This window comes from Tauraco erythrolophus, chromosome W, assembly GCF_009769465.1.
Source record: "Tauraco erythrolophus isolate bTauEry1 chromosome W, bTauEry1.pri, whole genome shotgun sequence".
Taxonomy (NCBI): Eukaryota; Metazoa; Chordata; class Aves; order Musophagiformes; family Musophagidae; genus Tauraco; species Tauraco erythrolophus.
In genome coordinates, this window is record NC_141497.1 from 6,390,515 (window position 1) to 6,413,951 (window position 23,437).

Genomic DNA, 23,437 nt, shown 5'->3' on the forward strand with positions numbered 1-23,437 from the left:
AAAAACTTGGCAACAATAAAAAGGATAACACACAGTACATTCCAAAGGAAAATTAATAAATTTTTATCCGGGATAAATCTCATTTTCTAGGTTTTTTTTTTTTATTGTCTTTTCTGTTAAACTTTCTACAAAAGTTGTATAAACGGTTAAGTAGAGAATCTCTATCTACAAAATGCTTTCTTTCATGTGGATTACATTACTTGGTGTACATTTAATATAATAGACTAACATTTATAAGCACATAAAAATATTTTTACGTAATACGCTGCGAAATACGTTGACTCCTCCTCCGCCTCACCCCTGAAGTGCCTCCTCCTCTATCCTCCCCATCACTTTCATCGTCATCTGTCTCAGCTGTATTGTTTTTAGGGCTGCCTCCTCCAAGCAGCGAGGTAATTGCTTTGTTCCGAGCATTTGTGCTAGCTGACACCTCTCCATCTTCTTCCTCTTCATCAGGATCCAAATGTTCCATAAGGAGCTTGAACTATTAAAAAAACGCAGATCAGTCTACATTTCAACTTTAAAAATAGACATTCATATCACACTACATTAAATAAAAATCAAATGAAAACATAAAGAAACAGGGTAAAACAAATGGCAGACAACTTCAAACTTCAACAGCTTATGTTTTGTTCTATAAACTTTTTACTTTCATTTTCTAGTAGATATGTAAAAGTTTTCTTCCTGTGTTTCCAAAATTGTAAGTTTTCTCTGCTTAATATTTTAAAGATTTAAGGAGGGGGGAGGGTTTAGGGGAGGGAGAAAAAAAAAAGGTAAATACACTAGATCTAGTCTCTGTTCCTATGATGGAAACAGTCAGGAATAAAGTGAACAAGTTATATGGTAGAGGTATAAAAGATGGATAAGAGAAATTAGAAAATATTCTAAAGATGAATATCCTCTAGTTGAAATTAATGTGTTTTTTGTGTTTACATTTATTAGAAGACTTTGAAAGATAATCCTGCTAAACATCCTGAAAGGAAAAGGTGAGTTATCAGTATATCGCATAATATTACCAGGCACTTAACATTTTGAAATGTTCATCCAATACATCAGCATCTACTTTCAAGTTTATACTGTGTTACCTAGTTTGAAAGGGTTTCAAATTTTCTGCAAAGCAACTTTACTTACATCTAAGTACTGTTTTACTATACTCCTCTTGACTTCTTCAGTGATCTTGGAATTAGCCATATCGCTCCGCAGAAAATCCAGAGTTTGTTTTGGATGGAAATGAACTCCTGTCTTCCTGTTTATCGCTTTATCATAAACTTTTGCAGATTCAGATGGAGAATATTTCTGAATTTTACTGTTTAAAGAAAACAAAAGGGAAGAGCTTTTAAGGAAAGTCCAAAGCAATTTCAAGGAAAAGCTTTTAAAATCTTCAATATAAGTAGTCATATTTTAATCATTCCGTCTACAATAGACATCCTGGTAAGAAATGAAATAATTGCTTTTTCTGAGCCAAAATTTCATTGCATTCAACCTACTACATTTATGTTTTTTCTCTTATACAAATCTATTGCTTAAACAATTATTAACGATCAACTTTAAAAAACCAAAACACTTCCAAACTCAATCCTTACAAAGAGCTCATTAGATAACAAGACAGCCTATTATGTAAATATCCTTACCTATCAGAGAATCCACAGAGGTTCTTTAAATGCTGTTTCAGCATCAAAAGTAATAATATGCCTTGGGAGACATTTGCAAATTCAATTAAAGGAGCTGAATTTTCTGGTAAACATTTCATCACAGCATTTATATCATTTTCTTCATCAGAATCTGAATCAGAGTCTACTCGTTTCCGTAACCTCCGAGGTTTAGAAGCTTCCTCCTCACTTTCGCTCTCGCTACCACTGTTACTGTCACTCTCAGTCTCCTCATCTGATGAAGGCTTTCTTTCCTTTTTTTTGTCTTTCACCATAGACTGCAAGACAGAGAAGTTAACACACATTACAAAATTAGGGTATGTAGCATCATGTACATTTCTAAAAAAATCTTTCTAAAATCATTATTGGCTTAAATTAGGAAGAATTCCCTGAACAATGTTATCAATTCATAATTTGATATTCAAAAATTAAAATTATTTATGGCAAAAATATGCTGAATTATAACCCAAGGCCCTTGAAAAATTGATCCAAAGTCCACATCTTTTTGCAAGGTGGTTACAGAAGGAACTGAAGTAATAAGTACTTCACTGGCATGTTATTCTTAAAAAGACTGCACAAGTTTGTTAGCGGAGACAGTAAAATGCAGTAGAAGGCCAAATACAATAAATCAGGAAGAAAATTCCATTTTTGTTTCACCTGAATATAATTTTTGCATGTTACATATATTTCCATATGTACTTTGGTACAGACTAGTCCAAGCTGGTTTTAATCCTTGTCTCTGTTAAAATTCTATGACACTAATTACACTGCTGACCAGAGAAACCCCCAAGTCATCATATACAGTATTACTAATAATCAGTTCTACTACTTGTAGAGCTACAGAATTTCACACTTGCATTATTACCACACATAGTATGATTTTTCATAATGCAAAATGTAAGATGTCCAAAGTAGGATCTCATCCTCTATGTGCTGGTGTTATACACCTGTCCCCCATCTAAAGAATGTACTATCTCTTTCTAGCAGGTTAAAAATTGACTTTGGTAGGGTGAGAATTCAAAGCAGTGTACTTTCCAGGTATCAACTCTGACTTGTACTTACTGGTTGGATTGGAAATTCTAGAAATGGGTTTGTTTCCTGACAGTTTGGACCTTCTACTGTTAAAGTTGTCCAGGAAACGAAGACACTGAAGTCTTTAAGAAAGAGGCCTTTTTCTTACAGGGTTGTGTATTGCCATAACAATAGATACTATACCATTATTGGGGTTCTTATATGATACCTTAAGAAAAGACATATCGTGTACTCTTTTCTTGCAATAAACAATGTATTTAAAGTCTCCCAAGGCAACACACATGCAACTGCCATCAGGTACTTGACAATAAAAGAAACAGCAAACTGGATTTTATTATTAAAATTATACAACCAACCATAATAAATCAATATTTCATGATGATTCTAGGTTCATGTATTTCCCAGATGCATGCAATTAATATTAATTCAAATTAACTCAGCAATATTAGGGCATGATATAGATTTAATATTAAGATCTCAAAATTTGACATTCTTTTTTAATAACATAAGCAGCAATATAAGGAAAGTTTTTAACTAGTGTCTACCAGATACAGGCCAGAATAGAAAGAGGTTTTTTTTCAACTACCAGTTACAAAGTAAAGCTACTGGTCCATATCATAATAATGGAACTGTATTCACTGAAAAATTGACCAAATTATAGAGAAGCTTATGTTGCCACCATAATAAATATACTAAAATATAAATGCACATACCTCTTTAAATGACTGTAGTAGATTGCTACCAGAAACTGATAGTGTAATGTCTATATGATGCATTATAAAGAGTGGCTCTTCCTGTGTTTGATAAGGAAAACAGGCTAGATTGTCTGCTATGTACAAGAGCATATTCACCTCTGTTTTCTGGAAGTTAAAAAAAAGTAAAAAGTACATATAAATATACATACAAATATCTTAGATTTATACACTTATCCCGTGTTCCTAACAGTCTAGAGCAAAAACATGATCACAAATTTTATTCTACATACCCCCCAAACCCACTCTAAACAATATGTATATATGCAAAATTTAGTCATACCTAAAGATACATTATTTCTGATCAATCCAAACTGAGTACAGAAAGGTACAGAATGATGCAAAAGTAACAAATGCATTCTATTATATAGATAAATACCTTATATTACAAAGTAAAATAAAATACTTTAGGGAAATAAAGTTATCAAAAATTATGTCATAAAAATACATTGTAAAAGAAGAATTTAAGCTTGTAATGCTATATTTTCTTTTTAAGTAAAGGAAATGTGATGCTTACTGCAGTATCATCAAAGAGGTTGAGTAAAGAAATTAGAAACGCTCGTCTGTGTTGACGGTTTCCTCGGATCATGGAGTATAGGTGTGAACACAATGCATTGGATGATTCATCATGTCTAAAACCTCTTACAGGATCCTTTGGGCAGGTATTGATTGCCTGTTGTACCTGGTAAGACATCTTCATACCAGCCACTGCTTTCATCTGAAATGGAAAAGTATTTATTTTTATTTAAACCATTGCTTTCAAGCAGTAAAACTGAAAGTGGAAAATTAAACAAATGCCTGTCAACAGAAACTGCTAGCTCATCTTTTAGCTTATTTCCTTTTAAGTGGATGTTCATCTGAAGTTTATCTTTCAAATATGAGCACTGAGGTGCACTACTACCTTTTGAGTTGGCAAACAGATTAAAACAGAATTTGTGGCAGAGATCAAAATGTCTTGTGAACTGGTTTCACCTTAAATTCTATGTTGGAAACCTACAGCTAGTCTGTTTACCCACTGCAGCCAAGTATTCCATTTTAAACAATTTTCAAGAATACTGAAATATTTTCATACATGAACAGAATATTTTACCAAATGTGTATGCTTAATATCACTTGTAGTGAAACCAACAACTGAGTCCATATTAGTACAACAGGACTGACAAACAGAAATTGAGGGTTTTTTGCATATATTCTGTAATTTCCAGCTGATTTTACTTACTTCAAGGCTCCTGCTCTAGTTTCAGAACAAACAATCTCTAGCTAGGCTACATATCCAACTCTCCTCATACCATCTCTGCTTCTGTACATTGTCTTAAATCCCAGCTGCCTACATAGCAAATGTCATCTGCTACCCTTCACCTACTGGATTAGGTATCTGTTTGGATGCCATGAGCAGTGCAATGCTCCAATTTCAGTGTAATAGAATCAGATTTGGGAAGTTCCACAATGTAGTACACATGATGAACCAAGACTAGGGCTTTCTGAAATAAGGAGAGGGTGCTGCGGTTCAATTTCAGATCTTAAGCAGAACTAATGGCACTATGCCACAACTCCACATGTTCTCACTTAGCCGTCAGATTTTCATTTCAGCAAGATCCCTCAGTTCTTAACATCTTCCTATGCTCCTTCTGCTTAGATTACAATTTATAAAGCCTTGATGCCTTAATGTTCTAATACGTATACAATAAGGACTTCTACTTTTACAAGGTGTTCTCTTCCCTAATCTACTGATACAGGAAAATCATTGCTAAACATTATGAAACAGCTGTCCTTACCTCTTCTCAAATAAATGCTCTTATGTACTATTCAGTGAGGAAAGCACTACTGTGAATTATAAAATAAAGGAAATTTTAGACTGGAAGAGATGCTTCAAATTATTATATCCTTTCTATTTCTAAGAACAGAAATATCCAAACAGGGGAAAGAGTCGGGATCTTCTTTACAACTGCTTATAGTTATTGCTTATTTGTTACTTTATATTCTTTTTCTGCAGCTGAGGCCTATTCAAGTGTTAAGTCACCAGAGAACATAACAGTATTTTGTAAAATGATAAATTAGAATTACTTACGTGAATGAACCCAGCATATTTTTTGTCTATTTCCACCAATTGCTGGTCAGCTTTGTTTCGCATAGAGGGCTCTGGATCTGTGCCCATAGCAATTAAGTATGGCACACACTTGAAAAACAAATGAAATGATTATTCAGAGTCATTGTACCTCCTCTTTCTCACTCTTTGTTCTTCTATTACACTGTTGTTGTTTTTATATTCTGACTACTGCAGAAACTAGGAAGCTCTATGCAACTTACTACCTGACTACTTTTTGCAAGCAAATAGTACAAAATATACAAGAGACCAGCATGATAGAAGTTGTGCGAGGTTTCAGGTAGTATTTCCATTTCTCTCAAACTCTAAAGTCAATTTACACTACAAAAAAATGCCATTTTAAAAAAAGAAAACACCACTTATGACTGAACGACACTGGCTAAACAACATAAAACAGATTTCAAAATATGCTTTCTGTAAAGACCCCTTGCTACAATAAGAAATTACTCTAACATAGCTGGAAGAGAAAAACTAGAAATGTATCTAGCAAGTATAAAAACCTCTGTAAACCTGAATAACAAAAACCCCCATCATAAAAGCCTACCATACCTGAACAGGATGGATGAGACCCTGGTTTAACGTCAGTGCAATGACATTTAGAGCAAAGTGGCGTACACTGGACTGGGTATGAAAGAAAGCCTCAAGGACCTGTTTGAGATACAGCTGCATGATGGAACTACTCATCCCTGAGGAAATATCACCCATTTCTTTCAGGTCTTCCTGCTTTGCTACTTTTTTCCCTGTAAAAAGGATAAAAGCAATACCACACTCATCACAGTATAATTATTTACTTTGCCATTACCTGATGCATACTGATCTTTAAGCTTTACAATACATACACATTTCAGCTGTTTTAGAATGGTTTTATGATCTCATGAAACATAGAACAGTCTGACGGCAAATATACTTCAAAAAACTAGAGAGACATGACTTTAAAGTCTTGTTCTTCAATAAAGGTTTTAATTTTAAAAATTTCTTACTTTGTATTCCTTATTTTGTATCTGCAAATTAACCTTAAAGAAGATTTTGATAAAAAGTATTACTATCATCATTACAATTATGCATTCCTGATTGCTTTCAAGATTTATACATCTTGAAAGTAAATAATCTACACTTCTCAATATACCTATGCATATAATGAATTTTTGAAAATTATTCTAAGATACTTTGTGTACAATATTATTGATTAGATAACAATCTTAAGTGACTCAGTTCACGTATATAGTAATTGTATGCAAGAAAGTTAGGTTTTGCATGCCTCATTACCACGGAAGAACTCAACACTTACAGTCTCTGTCTGCCTGCTGCATACGTGTATCCTCCTCCTGCAAGTAGGTCTGGAGGTTTTTTAACACCTGGATTTTTAAGTTTACTGAACAGTTCTTATCTGAAAGAATGCTGTTGTACAGAGTCTTCACTTCCTGTTCAAACATTAAACTTGGGTGCTGTATAAATGCAAATCCTAAGGGTGGAAAAGAGGAAATATTCCACATTATTATCTAGAAATTATATTTCTGCTTTTTAAGTCTTTCTTCAAAATAGAGGCATGAAATTTATCTCCTCCCAACAGCATAGCTTTTTCTAGTACAAATACTATTGCTTTTTCATATGGATACCATTCAAAGCTTATAAGGAGTTCTATTAGCCGTAACAGTTCTATTAGCCATAACTCTGTCTGACAGATAAAGATGAGGTGCCGACCCAAGGCAGTTGCACTAAGAAGAGTTATACAGGTCTGGAAGCATGTCCAGCATACTGGTCTGCATCTGAATAATTAGGAGCTCTGCCAAGAGCAAGGAAGGAACATTGCTAAAAATTACCCATTGCTTTTCTAATATATTTGGAGAAAAGCATTCTGCTTAATCTATGAAGAGTTATTCATATGGAGGCAAAGTAAATGTGGAAAAATTGATAAATATAATTGGTATTTAAAAAATAAAATCTTAACAGAAAAATCATAGCGAACATAGTAAAATACAATTTATACCTCTCACTGTTATTATTCATATACCTATTAAGGTCTTCTCTTGAAAACTATCTGAAGCATTCCCAAGACTACATCTGTTGGAAGATACACACTTATAGAACTGCTTTTAGCTACAGCTTTACACCCTTGACAAAGAACTGATTATTCTTAGTCAGGGAAGTTTATTTCATAAAACCTTTGATCTAAATTAGTGACAGTATATATCATTTTAGATCACGTATGTAGATTTAGAAGTGCTGCTGACAAACTCTTACAGAGTTTCATGAAAACACAGTAATGGGAACATAACTTCCCAATTTAAACTATGCTTAACTATCTGATTCTTTTTTTTTTAAGACTGTGAGAAAAACAGACATTAAGTGTATTTTTCATGACCACAGGAAACTAAGATTCTAAATGAACACTCAGAAAACATAAACATAAAAGAAGAATGGGGGGAAAAATGAAAGCAAATAAAATTATGCAAAAGCAATGTATAAAAGTGGCTGTAACAAAGGGAAGACTGAGTCAGGTTTTAAAAACTGGCTCTGTGCACACAGAAAAGACAATGTAGGTAAAGGCTAAGTCTAGGGCAAGACCTCAGTGTGTTTAAGATCTCATTTCAGTCTCAAAACAGGAAGAGGAGAGAAGGCAGAGGAGATGGAGGGGAAAGAGGAGAAAGGAAAAAGGAATGATGCTCCTCTTTGGAGTACGTAGTATAATTGTGCATTCTATATAGGTGTATATTGATGTTTATAAAACTTGACCACATCTGAGAAAATCCAATCCATTTATTAAGGTTAATTTTAAAAATGAAAAGCACTTGCATGTATGTGTAACAATCCATAGCTCTTCCTTTCCTTCATTCGCTTACTTAAAAGAGTCTAAAACCACCAGTATTCTCAGGGAAATTCTCATTTTTCCATCCTCTGTAAGCAGGGAAGAAATCTTACTTAGCATAAGAATTTGTCATAGGAGATGAAAAAAGGCATCTGCTGTGTTCTTTTAAGGACTGACTTCACATCTCAGGGCTGCCCTCACACCACTTCTCTTCATACCTTTGTTTTCACTCTCTTAAGAGCAAGCACTGAACTTGGCTAAGACATTCATTACCTGTTAGATACTTACAGGTTTAGCTAAATTTACTAACAAAATTTTGTATCCTCAATCTGCCTTGCAAGTACATATCTGGAAGAGAAGCATAACCATAACCATTAAGCTTATGGTTAAGCCTAATCCCTCAACAGCAGTGACACATCCCAAAGTAAAGGCTGAAACGGTTGAGTGACTTTACTGAAAGGACACACTAATAATTACCGATAGGAAAGCACACACTCTTCACGCGATGCCTTCACTGCATATAAATGTTGAATTAGCTTACTAGTCATTTTCACCTTATTGCTGCACACAAATGTTGAATGGATTTGACAACTTGACTCAATTACCAGTCTGTAAGTTAGAACTTTGCACTGCCTACCACATCTTTGTATATCCAGCAGCTACCCTCAAAATAGAACCAGTACTTAGATGAGATTAATATATCACTGAAAACAGTTGTCTGAGGTTTAATTAAAATAAAGACTGACATGCTTACAGGCAGAGAAAAAAAAAATAAATCTGAAGAACGCCTACTGATAGCCACCCTTGTTTTCTCCTCTTCCCCCAAACTGATCACAGTTCAGTCTGTAATTTAGAAAGATTTTTGACGAATGCAACATTCTCAGCATCCATGAATAAAGCAATCATGTCTACGGTTAGGAAGACAGCCCCTATCCCACATGCAATATTCTGTAGAGGACAATTAAATTAGAATGGACTATAGTAAACATTGTGCGTCTTGATACAATGCCTATAAAAATCTCCAGCTAGTCCAGAACACTGTAGGCATTGCTCCTGCAACAGAGGCAACTCTAAAGCCATTAATCTCACTCAGCTGTCTGAAATGGTTTCCTTATAGAATATCAAATCAAGATTCAGTCTCAGTCCTTATCCTCAGACTCCTCCCTAGCCTGAACTGAAGCAGGATATCTAAAAAGCCACCTAAACAGCAGCATAAGGAGGCAAATTCTTGTCCACAGTTAAATCATACAATGCAAGCTCACATGCATGGGAGACAACTTTCTTTAGGCTAAGCCATAACCATGAAGTGAACTCTTCCAGAAACCAAGGCCTATCTGCCCAAGATTCTCTCACATGTACAGTTTTCATCCTTGAGCAGAGGATGAACATGATACAAACCACTCAATAGCAGTTCATGTACTGCTGCAAGTCACTGAGATGCCATACTAATGCTTTAAGATAAAGAATCTATTTAAAATTGAAATACTGCCAAAATCCCAAACCAAACTGTAATATTTAGACTATGACATCATCTCAATGCTTTGTGAAATCTCACAGAGCATCCCCCAGTTGGTATAAACTGCCAGAGTTCCCTTGACTCCTGTGGAATATCTGCCCCTACACTTAAAATTCTCAAAATTTTCCAGTATTTTTTCTAGTTAATCTTTAACCATACCTTGTGGACTGAAAAACAAGATTTGGAGTTACAACATACTTGCATGTGGGGAAAAAAAATAACATCTTCATTACTTTGGAAACCTGATGCTTTTTAAGACTTGGTCACACATCAAAAAGGCATTCACTGTCAAAAGCATCCACTCTGCTGCAGGAGTATGCAACTTCAAAGCATTCCTTTGATTACATTTCTATAGCCAGTTCTCAAATAAAACATGCAGTGAACTTTGATTTTAAACAAACTCCCCTGCCACTACACAAATAAATGAATTCCTGCTGAAATGCATGGATTTTTACTATAGCATAATAATAAAAACTGTTCATATTTCTTACCAAGGCCAATAATGGCTTTTGTCTGTACTTCTTCATCTGAATGCTTTGTAAAATACATCAGCAGTTCAAGTACTTTATCCTTAATGTTAACCTGAGGAAATTAAAACAAAAATAATAGGTATCTGAAGATGAAACAGATGTTTTTAATCTCTTATAAAAAGCATAAATATCAAAAAGGAGAAACATAATCTTACTGCATGGCCTTTGCAAAACCATGTATTTACAAACTAAAAAGCTATATTATATGCATTATGAAAAAATACATAGCTTTGAGGGACTAGGAATACTGTGCTTTCAAATTGAAGTGGAGCATTCAATATACATAAGACGTGGAGAGAAAATACAAGTTATTTTACCTTACTGTTGCCCTTAAAATCTTCCTGATCAAAATCAAAATGCCGACACAATGCTCCAACAGTGAAAAGTGATCTAAGGAGTGCTGGTTTATTGGCAGTAAGTATTGTACTGTTGGGGTCTTCTTGGTGTTGACTTTTTAATTTCAAAAGTGCACCTACAGTAAGATAAAAGTTTTGATCACCATATTTAATCATGGTGCATTCCTAAGAGAAGACCTGTAGCCAAAATGAAAAGTGACAATTACACGTTGTGATTTTACTTACCATAGTATCTATTAAAACAGGCCCACACAAATTTATAGTTCTGTGTGACCTTGTTCACAACAGCCCCAAGACAGCTCACACAATGCTGAACAACCTAGAATCAAGAACAAATGAGTTATATGAACAAGAGTTAAAACTGAGATTTTTGTGAAGTTATGTAGGAAAAAGCTATGCAGAACTAAAACTAAGGCTCTAACAGATATAATGTCCATCTCCTAGACTACTCTGAAAACCTGCCCAAACTTATAATTGTTAAAATATAGCAACAACACATACAAACACCAGTAAACCAAGAACATTGATTTTTCATGGCTCAAAAGTTATCTTCATAATGAAGAGAGAATTTCTTTAAATCAAAACCATGTATTTCACAATGTGAAATGGAATCAACTGAACAGTAGCAATTAAAAGCTTACAGTCATGCCATATTTGATGATGAGTTTCATGAGGTCTTCCTCAATAGTGGCAAGAAAGGTCTCACTTGGGTGCTCCATTAGTGGCACTACAAGTTCTAAGATTTTTGCAACATTGCAGATCACCATGAAATCATTCTGGGTCTGAAACAACAGTATTTATAGCATTTAACATTTCTGGCCGTGTTACCTATAAGCTAAGTATTATTAATATGCATTATGTAATACATATGTATTAATATTACATAACACATATCAATATAATACAATTACATAAAACATTAATATAATACAATTACACAATAGTATAATACAATTATGTATCTTATGTAATATACGTGGTAAAGATTTAAAAGAATATTTATATAGTTTACATCTGCTTTTAAATTACATATTTTTTTGAAAGCAAGTTCTTGTTTTCTACACAACTTTTGGAAAAAAAAAAAAATCTGTAGAAGCAGAACTTCACCTCTCATCAAGGCTGTGACAGACCTGAAAACTTTTGGTCCTGATAATTTTTTAGAGCCCTACAACAAATCTAGGAACTCTTCCTGACACATGCACACTAGAGAACACACAACAACCTGGCAACAAAATAGATAATAATGCGCACGAATATAGAGATTACAATAAAAATAATTACTGGCTTACATTATCATGACTGTATATGTATTGTAAGTGAGGAATCTATGAAGAACATTTATATATTAAATATACATTCTGCTAGAAATTGACTTTTTTGAACAAATCAAGCTCACTAATCACAATAGGATAATTCCCAAATGCTACTATCAAGTTATTTAACATGTTCAAGCTGACAGCAGTAACTACAATTCATCTCAACCTGTATAAGCACAAAGGTTATGTCATGTACTAAAGAGATGTTGCAGCAAATAAATAATCAGATAACCCTTTCCTATACTGTTTGATCAGAAGCAGCTCTAAAAATCTGTTGTAGATATGCCTAGAGAATGCTCCAGGGCTGAACCTGTCAAATGCTAGGCTATACCTACAAGCTAAGCCGATAACAAGTATTCTCAAGCCTGCCCTTCCCTGAGCAGCTGACCTAATGTAATGGATTGCTGCCACCCACCCAGTCAAGGTCTTCCTTGAGCCGTGGCTGCATGATCCTGCCCTGCTCCTTCTGCCAGATCAGGGGTTTATCAAAATCTTCACTGAGACAACTGTGCTAATTAAAATGGTAGAAAGCGATGCAATGTTTCAGAGGAGGGGGGCCATTTTACCGCAGTGGGGAATTCAGCATTATAACTCTCTACCATTTTTGTGAGCTAAACTGTCTTACAGGGGAATACAAAAACATCAGAGCTAGGGAAGGGAGAGGTGAAATGCTGAAGAGGATAGAGCAGGACATTTTCCTTCTGATATAGCAAATATATGTTAGATCACTCTATCTTATGGAACCATACCTTTAGTCTTGAGATTCATATGTTAGATCTTAACTACTTTTAAGAATGTGACTATAAAACAAAACAATTTTAAGAAATTATTTCATAACAGATGAAAAACTGGGTTTTAGTTCTCAAGGGAAAGAGGCAGCACAGGTTTCAGTTTCATTTGGCTATAAAATGTGGAGGTAGAGGGTGAGGAATAGCATCTTAGAAGCTACAGAGATCATCAAAAGGACCTAATATCTTCAGAAGATATGATGCTCATGAAACAGAAACACAATTTTTATTTCTCTTTTCCTACCTTCAATTTCATCAAGCATACAAGACAGACATTAATTTCCATGCTTAATTATCTGGGGAAAAAAAAAAGATTGATTTTCTAATTTTCTCTACTTACACTACATTTAGTGGTCAGGTATGGCTGCATGGTCATGGCATGTTTGACCATTAGCTGGGGTCTGATTTTGCTGAATAAGAACAAAGTGGTTATGCAAGCAACCAAACGACCAGAATTCACACCTTTGTTGTCAGAATCTGAAAAAAAATTAGAAAATACACAAAGTAATGTTTGAGCAATGAAAAACATATGGCCAAAACATCATATGAATAGCTCTTTCATAACATGTCTTTCAAGATCAATAAAGAATATTCTTATTAGATTAGAGATGAGAACATAATGTGTTAACATTTGTATGCGATTACAAAATATGTGAAATAAGAAGCAAAGATGCTTCAAAGATGTCACTAGTTTTTAAACTACTTACTGTACACAGAACTCTGGCTCAGCCAATGATTCCTATAACAACTGTAGAACATATTAATGCCAATAAAGCTTGTCACATTTGTTTTGTTTTTAGTGATCTAAGAGTTTGAACTTTGTGGACTCTGCTCCTCACTAATAAGGAAGCTTTATTATTATACAGTGCTCAAAATTCTGTAACTAACTTTTCACAATAATTTGAATATCTTGATATAATTGATATTACAATACCTTCTCAGTATAATAATAATTTGAACAACTACTGTTACAGTATCATATAAAATTCAAAGGAACTACTGGGTTGTAAACAATATTACCTGATAAGGATTCCTCATATTTAAGAATGTGCTCAACCAAACTGTCAACAAGTTGAGTACAGGCTTTCTTCACAGGTTTATATGAGGCATCCTCTTCTGACTTCAACAGCTATAGCACATGAAACAGAAAATGATTTAGCATTAAGAATGCATTCATTTACACTGGATACATGCTGGTTTTATAATAATTACTACAGATATACAAGGATTTTGCACTACAAAAGCATTTAACTTCTCCATAAAAGTTATATGGTGAAGAAAAAATTAAGAGAAGTAAAAAAAAAAAAATCAAACCAAAAAAGCAAGAAAAGTAAAGAAAAATTAACTGCGACAAAAAGACAGAAGAGAACAGTTCTACCGATTTTTGCATTGGGCTGAAAGTTAAGTTCGTGCTTAATGAAATAATGCAGAAAACAATAACGCAGTCATACTTGTTAGCAGTAACTAATAGGAGTTAGAAGGCTTTTTAAAACGCCTAGGGAAAAAAAGGCAAATTCAAAAGGAACGTTGTGACACTATGAAAAAACATCAAACTAAGATGAAACATAGTTCCATGAACATTTTAATCAGTTAATTTAACTGAGCCCATACAACAGCTTTTTCTTCAGTGCAGGCATTAAGAGGCACTTTGTTTTACTTGGCTATGTATTTTCATGGCACTCCAGGCTAAAGTAAAATCTCTGGAGACCTCTAATTCCCCCATGCATGCTTTTGTTAATTTTGCTTGAAAATTAATGAGAAAGATAACACAGGCTAAGAGATATAAACAAAGCAAGCTCATTTCTTCGAAAAATCACAGTAAAATATAATACACAAGTAAGCTATACTCTGAAGATTCACTGCTCCTATAAACTGTGTAACAAATATACTGGATGTGAAAATACACTTATCTAACATTTAAAAAAAAATCTACATTACACTATAAGCCTCATTTCAGAATTAAGTATCTTAGCTGTGGACTTCATGTTATACCACTCATTAATGAAGAGACCATGACATTAAAAACAAACAAAAACCATCTCCAAAACAAAAAGTGAAGTATTTTAAAAACAGATCATGTGGAAAGAAAGAAACTAATGTTGGAGACAAAGAAAATTATACTAACGAAGATTTTAAAAAGAGTCATATGTTTAAAGGGCATGAATGGAATTTGTCTACTGTAAAGACTCTTGTAGTCTCCCTTCAATGTGTTTTAGTATCAAAAGAAATGTTAGAATTCTTTCAATACTTGTGACATACATTTGAAATTCATTACTTACATTTTGAAGAAGCTGTTCAAACCAGTCATACCCTGTATCTCTACAAGCTGCAACCTAAAAGCAGTTTTGAGAACAAACTGGTTAAAAAACACATCTGAAGAAAAATTACTTCAATACAGATGTCAAGTTAAAATATCAGTCAACACGCATAGATATATTTTCGTGTATATTCAGTACAATATCTTTGGAGATCAGAAACTGTCTTCTGCATTTGAAAAATAATTCTCACCATTTAAGTGATCCCGAAATTTGTATCCCATAGAACAAAAGGCCTATGCATTTTACTGGAGATTGCTGGCTCTAACGTAAACCAAATTTTTGTTTTGTAGAATAAGATTTTGTATAGATTAGAACACAAATATAAGCCTGACATTAAAAATGAACATGTGTGTATATATCAGAGAATCATACAATCATAGAATGACTAGGGTTGGAAGGGACTTCAAAGATCATCTAGTTCCAACACCCCTGCCATGGGCAGGGACACCCTCCACTACACCAGGTTGCTCAAAGCCTCATCCAATCTGGCCTTGAACACTTCCAGGGATGGGGCATCTACAACTTCTCTGGGCAACCCATTCCAGTGCCCCACCACCCTCTGACTGAAGAATTTCTTCCTTATCTCTAATCTAAATGTGCCCTCTTTCAATTTAAAGCCATTGCCCCTTGTCCTATCACTACATGCCCTTGTAAAAAGTCCCTCTCCAGCTTTCCTGTAGGCCCCCTTTAAGTACTGGAAGGCTGCTAGAAGATCACCCCGGAGCCTTCTCTTCTCCAGGCTGAACAGCCCCAACTCTCTCAGCCTGTCTTCATAGCAGAGGTGCTCCAGCCCTTGGATCATCTTTGTGGCCCTCCTCTGGACTCACTCCAACAAATCCATGTTCCTCTTATGTTGGGGCCCCAGAGCTGAACGCAGTATTCCAGATGGGGTCTCATGAGAGCAGAGTAGAGGGGCAGAATCACCTCCCTCGACCTGTTGGCCACACTGCTTTGATGCAGCCCAAGATATGGTTGGCTTTCTGGGCTGCCAGCGCACATTGCCAGCTCATGGTGAGCTTCTCCTCAACCAACATCCCCAAGTCCTTCTCCTCAGGGCTGCTCTCAATCCATTCTCTGCCCAGCCTGTACTTGTGCTTGGGATTGCCCCAACCCATGTGCAGGACCTTGCACTTGGCCTTGTTGAACTTCATGAGGTTCGCACAGGCCCACCTCTCGAGCCTGTCAAGGTCCCTCTGGATGGCATCCCTTCCCTCCAGCGTGTCCACAACACCACACAGCTTGGTATCATTAGCAAACTTGCTGAGGGTGCACTCAATCCCACTGTCCCTGTTGCTGAACAAAGATGTTAAACAGCACCAGTCCCAATAACGATCACTGAGGAACACCACTCATCACTGGCCTCTACTTGGACATCGAGCTGTTGACTGCAACTCTCTGAGCGCGACCATCCAGCCAATTCCTTATCCACCGAGTGGTCCATCCATCAAAACCATGTCTTTCCAGTTTAGAGACAAGGATGTCGTGTGGGACAGTGTCAAATGCTTTGGACAAGTCCAGGTAGACAATGTCAGTTGCTCTTCCCCTATCCATCAATGCTGTAACTCCATTATAGAAGGCCACCAAAATTGTCAGGCACAATTTGCCCTTAGTGAAGCCATGTTGGCTGTCACCAATCACCTACTTATTATTTACCATGTGCCCTAGCATAGTCGCCAGGAGGATCTGCTCCATGATCTTGCCGGGCACAGAGGTGAGACTGACTGGCCTGTAGTTCCCTGGGTCTTCTTTTTTCCCCTTTTTAAAGATGGGGGCTATGTTTCTCCTTTTCCAGTCATTGGGAACTTCACTAGACTGCCATGACTTCTCAAATATGATGGATAATGGTTTAGCAACTTCGTCTGCCAGTTCCCTCAGGACCCGCAGATGCACCTCATCAGGTCCCATGGACTTGTGCACCTTCAGGTTCCTTAGATGATTTCGAACCTGATCTTCTCCTAAAGTCAGTGGTTCTTCATTCTCACAGTCCCTGCCTTTGCCTTCTGTGACTTGGGCTGTGCAGCTGGAGCTCTTGCCAGTGAAGATGGAGGCAAAAAAGTCATTGAGTACCTCAGCCTTCTCCATATCCTGGGTAACCATGTCTCCCATTTCCTTCTAGAGAGGGTCCTCATTTTCCCTTGTCCTCCTTTTATCACAGACGTATCTACAGAAGCTATTGTTGTTGCCCTTGATGTCCCTGCATGTATATATATTCTTATATATATTTTTATACAAACAAAGTAAGCCTTCACTGGTATCATATGTCAGGAATAGCTCACAGGTGTTCCAAAATAGAACTGGCAGGAGAACTGAGAATGAAGCTGAAGTCGAACTGACCGACTTCTCAGTCTGGAAAAATGCACACTACACTACCATTCAGTAAAAATATCGAAAAGCAGGATGGAGTTTAAATCCATAATTTTAAGTAGTGAAATGAGTACTTTTATTTGATATCTACATCTTGGTATAACTCATATTAGAATATCTTCTCAGCACAGTGGTTTTACACAACACATTTTCACTACAAATGTATAAGCATTTTATTTGAAACAGATTTTTTTTTTGAGACATGCTATTTAAATTTGCTGCTCCTAAAAAGCAGATGAAATTATGAAGACACTAGTTTATCCTGAGTGAGAATATGACCCTGTATTTGTTAAAACAGTTTATTAACCTTTGAAAATAAATGTTATCAACTGAGTAAAGTTTTCTTTTAAGAGACAACTTCTTAGCCTTAACTATATGCTGCTACTAGCATTTCCTGGAAAATGTTAAACATAACAGAAATCCATTGTATGATGTTGTCTCAGTTATCACTGCCAGTAGATTAGTGAGCATTTAAAGTTTCCTACAGCCTGTTCCATCAGCTGGATAATTCCAGCATATATTCAATGTCAGGAGACATAAAGAAAACCATCTGATAATTAAATTATTTGCATATTTTCTGTATTCTAAAAGACTACAGACAATATTTCAAAGATACTAAAAGTATAATCAAAGTTTGCACGCAACTTAATTAAAATTTGTTTAACATACCACATCAGTGATGTTTAGTATTTTCCTGGTCATCGCGTCTTTGTCATGATGTGGAGTTGGAGTAAACCAGAGCTTCTGGAATGTCTCATTTACTAATTTCTGAAGGAAAAAAAATTAAATTAGCAGGAATAAAAAAGCACATAAACTTGGCACATCGGTATAATTTCTAAAACATCCATACAATAGATTTGTTGAAAATACATGCCATTTTGTAAGGAATTATTCAACCTAAGTGAGACTGTTGTAGAGAATGTTGTTTGAGACAGACCAAGATCTACTATTACAGCAGTTATTACTTGCCTCTAAGCAAGCTTCACTAAAACGATCACTGAAAACTAATGCTACAGAAGATGGAGTTATCACTTTGTTGCACTAATTTGCATTCTTCTCTCTCCATCACTTTCTTCTCCAAGTGATAGAGGTTTTGCTGGACCTTGTTCTCACCAACAAGGAGGGGCTGGCGGGGAACATGATGCTCAAGGGCAGCCTTGGCTGCAGTGATCATGAAATAGTGGAGTTCAAGATTCTTAGGGAAGCAAGGAGGGTGCACAGCAAGCTCACTACCCTGGATTTCAGGAGAGCAGACTTTGGCCTCTTCAGGGATCTGCTTGGTAGAGTACCATGGGATGAAGCCCTCAAGGGAAGAGGGGCCCAAGAAAGCTGGTTGATAATCAAGGATCACCTCCTCCAAGCTCAGGAGCAGTGCATCCCAACAAAGAAGAAGTCAGGCAGGAAAACCAGGAGGCCTGCATGGATGTACAAGGAGATCCTGGACCAACTCAAACACAAAAGGGAAGCCTACAGAAGGCGGAAGCAAGGACAGGTAGTCTGGGAGGAATACAGAGAAATTGTCCAAGCAACCAGAGATCAGGTTAGGAAAGCTAAAGTCCTGATAGAGTTATATCTGGCCAGGGACATCAAGGGCAACAAGAAAGGCTTCTATAGATATGTCAGTGATAAAAGGAGAACTAGGGAAAATGTGGACAACACCAAGCTGTGTGGTGTGGTCGACACGCTGGAGGGAAGGGATACCATTCAGAGGGACCTTGACAGGCTGGAGAGGTGGGCCTGTGAAAAACTCATGAAGTTCAACAAGACCAAGTGCAAGGTCCTGCACATGTATCGAAGCAATCCCAAGCACAAGAACAGGCTGGGAGGAGAATGGATTGAGAGCAGCCCTGAGGAGAAGGACTTGGGAGTGTTGGTTGAGGAGAAGCTCTACATGAGCCGGCAATATGCACTGGCAGCGCAGAAAGCCAACTGTCTCCTGGGCTGCATCAAAGAAGTGTGGCCAGCAGGTCAAGGAAAAGGATTCTGCCCTTCTACTCTGAGACCCCACCTAGAGTACTGCATTCAGCTCTGGAGTCCCCAACACAAGAAGGACATGGAGCTGTTGGAGCAGGTCCAGAGGAGGCCATGAAGATGATCCAAGGGCTGGAGCACCTCTGCTATGGAGACGGGCTGAGAGAGTTAGGGCTGTTCAGCCTGGAGAAGAGAAGACTCCAGGGTGATCTTCTAGCAGCCTTCCAGTACTTAAAGGGGGCCTACAGGAAAGCTGGAGAGGGACTTTTTACAAGGGCATGTAGTGATAGGACAAGGGGAAATGGCTTTAAACTGAAAGAGAGGAGATTTCGATTAGAGATAAGGAAGAAATTCTTCACTGTGAGGGTGGTGAGGCACTGGATCAGGTTGCCCAGAGAAGTTGTGGCTGCCCCATCCCTGGAAGTGTTCAAGGCCAGGTTGGATGAGGCTTTGAGCAACCTGGTGTAGTGGAGGGTGTCCCTGCCCATTGCAAGAGGGGTTGGAACTAAATGATCTTTGAGGTCCCTTCCAATCTAAATAATTCTATGATTCTCTGAAAATATAGAAATACATTATGATAATTAAAATCCTGAAGGATATGTTTCATTCTACCTTAATGCCTTCTTCGTCATTGACTCTCCGAATCATTTTCACACACATCTCTGTAATTTTGGGAAATGTTGGCTGTTCAATGCAGATATCCCTAAGTATCTTTATGACTCTTTTTCTGACACTGATACCTGTATCCTGTAAGGAGAAAAGCATTACGCTCTTGAAAACAAATCAGACATAATAATTAATTTATGTATTATATGAATTAATATAAGATCATCTCATCTGACCTGCAAAACGTATTTAGAAAAGGCAGCTAAATTATTCTGGAGTGCATTTATACAACAGGTCAGCATAACTTGTAACACTTCATTTGCAACAATTCTAAAGGTTCTGGCTGGGTCCCCAGAACACTGAAACACTTCCTCCATTTATACTCTCTCATTTAAGAGCTCATGATGTTTCAAATGTATAATTCCACTTCTTAATTCAAGAGTTCACGAGCTAGATGTGATGATCCTTTAGCTACTTTGTTGGAACACACAAGACCCTTTGTAGACCTGGACTGTAATACTTCAAAAGCCTTTGGATAAAGCTTATCCATAAGTTACATGCAGCAAATCCTTTCCATTTTTCCTAGGCTTCGCCTATGGAGATGGATGAGGAGCTTCATTTCATATTACGTTATTCAAAACGTGTTTAATCTGAATGTCAGGATGAACGGCTTTATGCATGGTCATATGCACATCTCCAAAACTCTTCACAAACATGTTTTATCATGTAACTATAGCAAACAAGTAGTATTTGACTAAAATCCTGACATGGATGCTAAAAGCTAGTGTTACAGTTAAATTAACATTGTATTTTATCTGAACATCCAGACAAAAACCACTTATTATACAAAAACTCTAATAGGAAGCCTTTTAAAACACTAAAACATAGCATAGACAGTTTTGTCTTTTTTTGTTTTGGATTACAAATGACAACTTTAGATTACTGTGATGTAGATCTTCATCACGCACACTACTGAACTGCCCTCAATGACCCATATCTCAGACTTCGGAGATGTGGCAAAATTCCTCATTTCACCTAATTTGTGCCTTAATAAAGGAATCAAACGGAATATAATCCTGATTCTGATGTGGTACAACTTTCTATGTATGTTTACCTTTTGATGTAACAAAGCCTCACTGGAAACAAGTGATGCATTTTACAAGGCTGGTCTTAAAAGCATGATGCTCCTCATTAAAATAATAAGATATAATTTACTTAATAATTTTCCATTGACATTTATTTTATCATAAATATCACAAATCACCATACCAATATTCTTTCGATCAGCATGTCATAATATTGCTCAGCAAGTTGAGGACGACAGAGCACAAATCGGCCAAGTAGCTCCACAGCTGCTTCTCGTACACTAGTGGAGTTATCCATTAGCCGTCCATGAACGCCTCGTTGCATATCCAGCTAAAAAGAACAAATAAAACACAGATCCAAAATAAGAAATTAAGATTTCTTTCAAGTGTGACAGAAGAATGCATGTGCATGATGGATATTTCCTTTTTTACCCTGGCTAGAATACTGGGGTCTACAGCAACAACCTCAGACAAACACTTCATGGCTTTTGTTCGAACAGCAATTGCATTTTCACCAAGTACACGCAGAATCTAATAAGAGAACAAAAACAAAGATTCAATTGCTTTGGAAAAGTAGCAAACAATGTTTAACAGGCAAAAATGCAGCAGAATAACATGCAAATGATTTAACTAAAATAAGAATATCTGTCTACTGAAAATTGTATGTATCTTCTCAGTAAAAAGGTGCATGCAAGTGATGTTTCATGCCACTGATAACTGAGCATGGATATTTACTAGGATTTGCTACATCTCTAAGACTGGTCCATATGTTCACTTTAAGTCCCTTCATTTTAAACTCTACTTTTGCCATTCGGTTGTGGCTTTCACCGTGGTTCTTTCAACAGGAGAGTTGGATTTGGACACTATAATTTTAAGAATAGCTCTGTATGCAGATCAATATAAGTAACATAACTTAAACTAAACCCTTAAACCAGTACTGGAGTTCAAACATGTCACCATGACAACATGTTAGTGCTCTTCTCCCAGAAAAAGGAAAGAAATCACACTGGTCAAACAACAGCTTCCAAAGTGACAGTAACATGCACTGCAAGCAACTGACCAAGTTGGCTTGTATTTTCAAATCAAATTAAGATCAATTTAATCATTTAATATTATCAAATGAGCGTGCATCTTACAGAAACTGTAAAAAAGACTTCAATGTTTTGCAATTATCCTTTTACTGTGTACATCTAAGATAATGATTTTGCCATATACATACATAAACAAATAAATAATGTATGTACAATATGTCATATGAAACACATGCAAGAAAAAGAAATATAAGTGCTTATGTCATCAATACAGAATATGAAAGCACATGGTGTTATCATGGCCTGTTAAATACCTGTGCTCAACAATGAACACATATTGCACACTACTGCAAAAAGTATTTGGAATCAGAAACCAACTATGTTTCACTGTACTAAGACTTCCAGCACATTTTACCTGTGTCAAATAAATATCGAAGCTCTGGGCAAATGGCCTCATAGAGGCCAAGTAGCGAACAATCAAACATGCATCTTCATAGTCCACAGTATCAGAATTAATCCTGCAACAAATCCAATGTTTTAATTAGGACATGTTTATAAAAAATTATTAAAAACATCAAATGCATGGTTAATAAAGAAATCAGTGGTGCTGAAACATACTTTAATGCACTGAACTGAGATGGAGCAGTTTTAATGATGCTACGAAGAAACATTTTGCGACTTTCCGCTCTATGCATGATTTGTCCTGTGGTCTCAACATCTTTTGCATGATGAGTTCCTTCACATGAATCCTCATCCTTCTGAGATTTAATTGCTTTCTCTGTCTCCATAGTTGTATCACGAAACCACTGCGCTATATAAAACTTCCGAGAAAACTGGAGAAATACAGCAGGATATGCATAAAACAAAAACAACAGATATAGAAGAAGAGTGAAATTAACAGATTTATAGTGAGATTAAGTCAGTCTAACGCATCAACCATATTTTGGAAAACACAATTAACAGTATATGTTTGGGTGACAATTTAGTTAAAGCACTAATATGCATGACCGAAAATCGTTTTATTCAATCAATGTTACCGAAATTATTTTTATATACACTTGATATCAGAAAGCTGAAATTTACCACTAATGATGCATCGGTTTCTGTGTTCTCATCCAGATAATCTAGCAAAGCCTTTTGCAGTTGTTGAATTTCATCTTCTCCTCCTGAAACCTATCAGAAATAGAAAGATAGTTATAAAACAGAATATTGC

General features: G+C 36.2%; 1 protein-coding gene across 5 annotated transcripts in view; it reads right to left on the bottom strand.

The window, feature by feature from the left end:
• Positions 1-23,437, bottom strand: part of LOC104371354 (nipped-B-like protein) — a 215,448-nt gene that overhangs the window by 866 nt on the left and 191,145 nt on the right. For 4 of the 5 annotated variants that reach the window (XM_086630241.1, XM_086630242.1, XM_086630238.1 and 1 more), the window contains 22 exons: positions 23,308-23,397; positions 22,843-23,057; positions 22,640-22,742; positions 21,626-21,724; positions 21,378-21,524; positions 20,115-20,249; positions 18,201-18,299; positions 15,129-15,182; positions 13,870-13,978; positions 13,190-13,326; positions 11,387-11,527; positions 10,971-11,064; positions 10,707-10,861; positions 10,351-10,441; positions 6,826-6,999; positions 6,087-6,277; positions 5,502-5,609; positions 3,951-4,151; positions 3,395-3,541; positions 1,632-1,927; positions 1,132-1,306; positions 299-484 (listed from right to left, as the gene is read on the bottom strand). In XM_086630241.1, coding sequence (XP_086486367.1) covers positions 299-484; positions 1,132-1,306; positions 1,632-1,927; positions 3,395-3,541; positions 3,951-4,151; positions 5,502-5,609; positions 6,087-6,277; positions 6,826-6,999; positions 10,351-10,441; positions 10,707-10,861; positions 10,971-11,064; positions 11,387-11,527; positions 13,190-13,326; positions 13,870-13,978; positions 15,129-15,182; positions 18,201-18,299; positions 20,115-20,249; positions 21,378-21,524; positions 21,626-21,724; positions 22,640-22,742; positions 22,843-23,057; positions 23,308-23,397 — 3,147 coding nt within the window. Of the gene's footprint in view, positions 1-257; positions 485-1,131; positions 1,307-1,631; positions 1,928-3,394; positions 3,542-3,950; positions 4,152-5,501; positions 5,610-6,086; positions 6,278-6,825; positions 7,000-10,350; positions 10,442-10,706; positions 10,862-10,970; positions 11,065-11,386; positions 11,528-13,189; positions 13,327-13,869; positions 13,979-15,128; positions 15,183-18,200; positions 18,300-20,114; positions 20,250-21,377; positions 21,525-21,625; positions 21,725-22,639; positions 22,743-22,842; positions 23,058-23,307; positions 23,398-23,437 lie in introns of all 5 variants that reach the window. The other variant, XM_086630240.1, reaches the window with a different exon arrangement.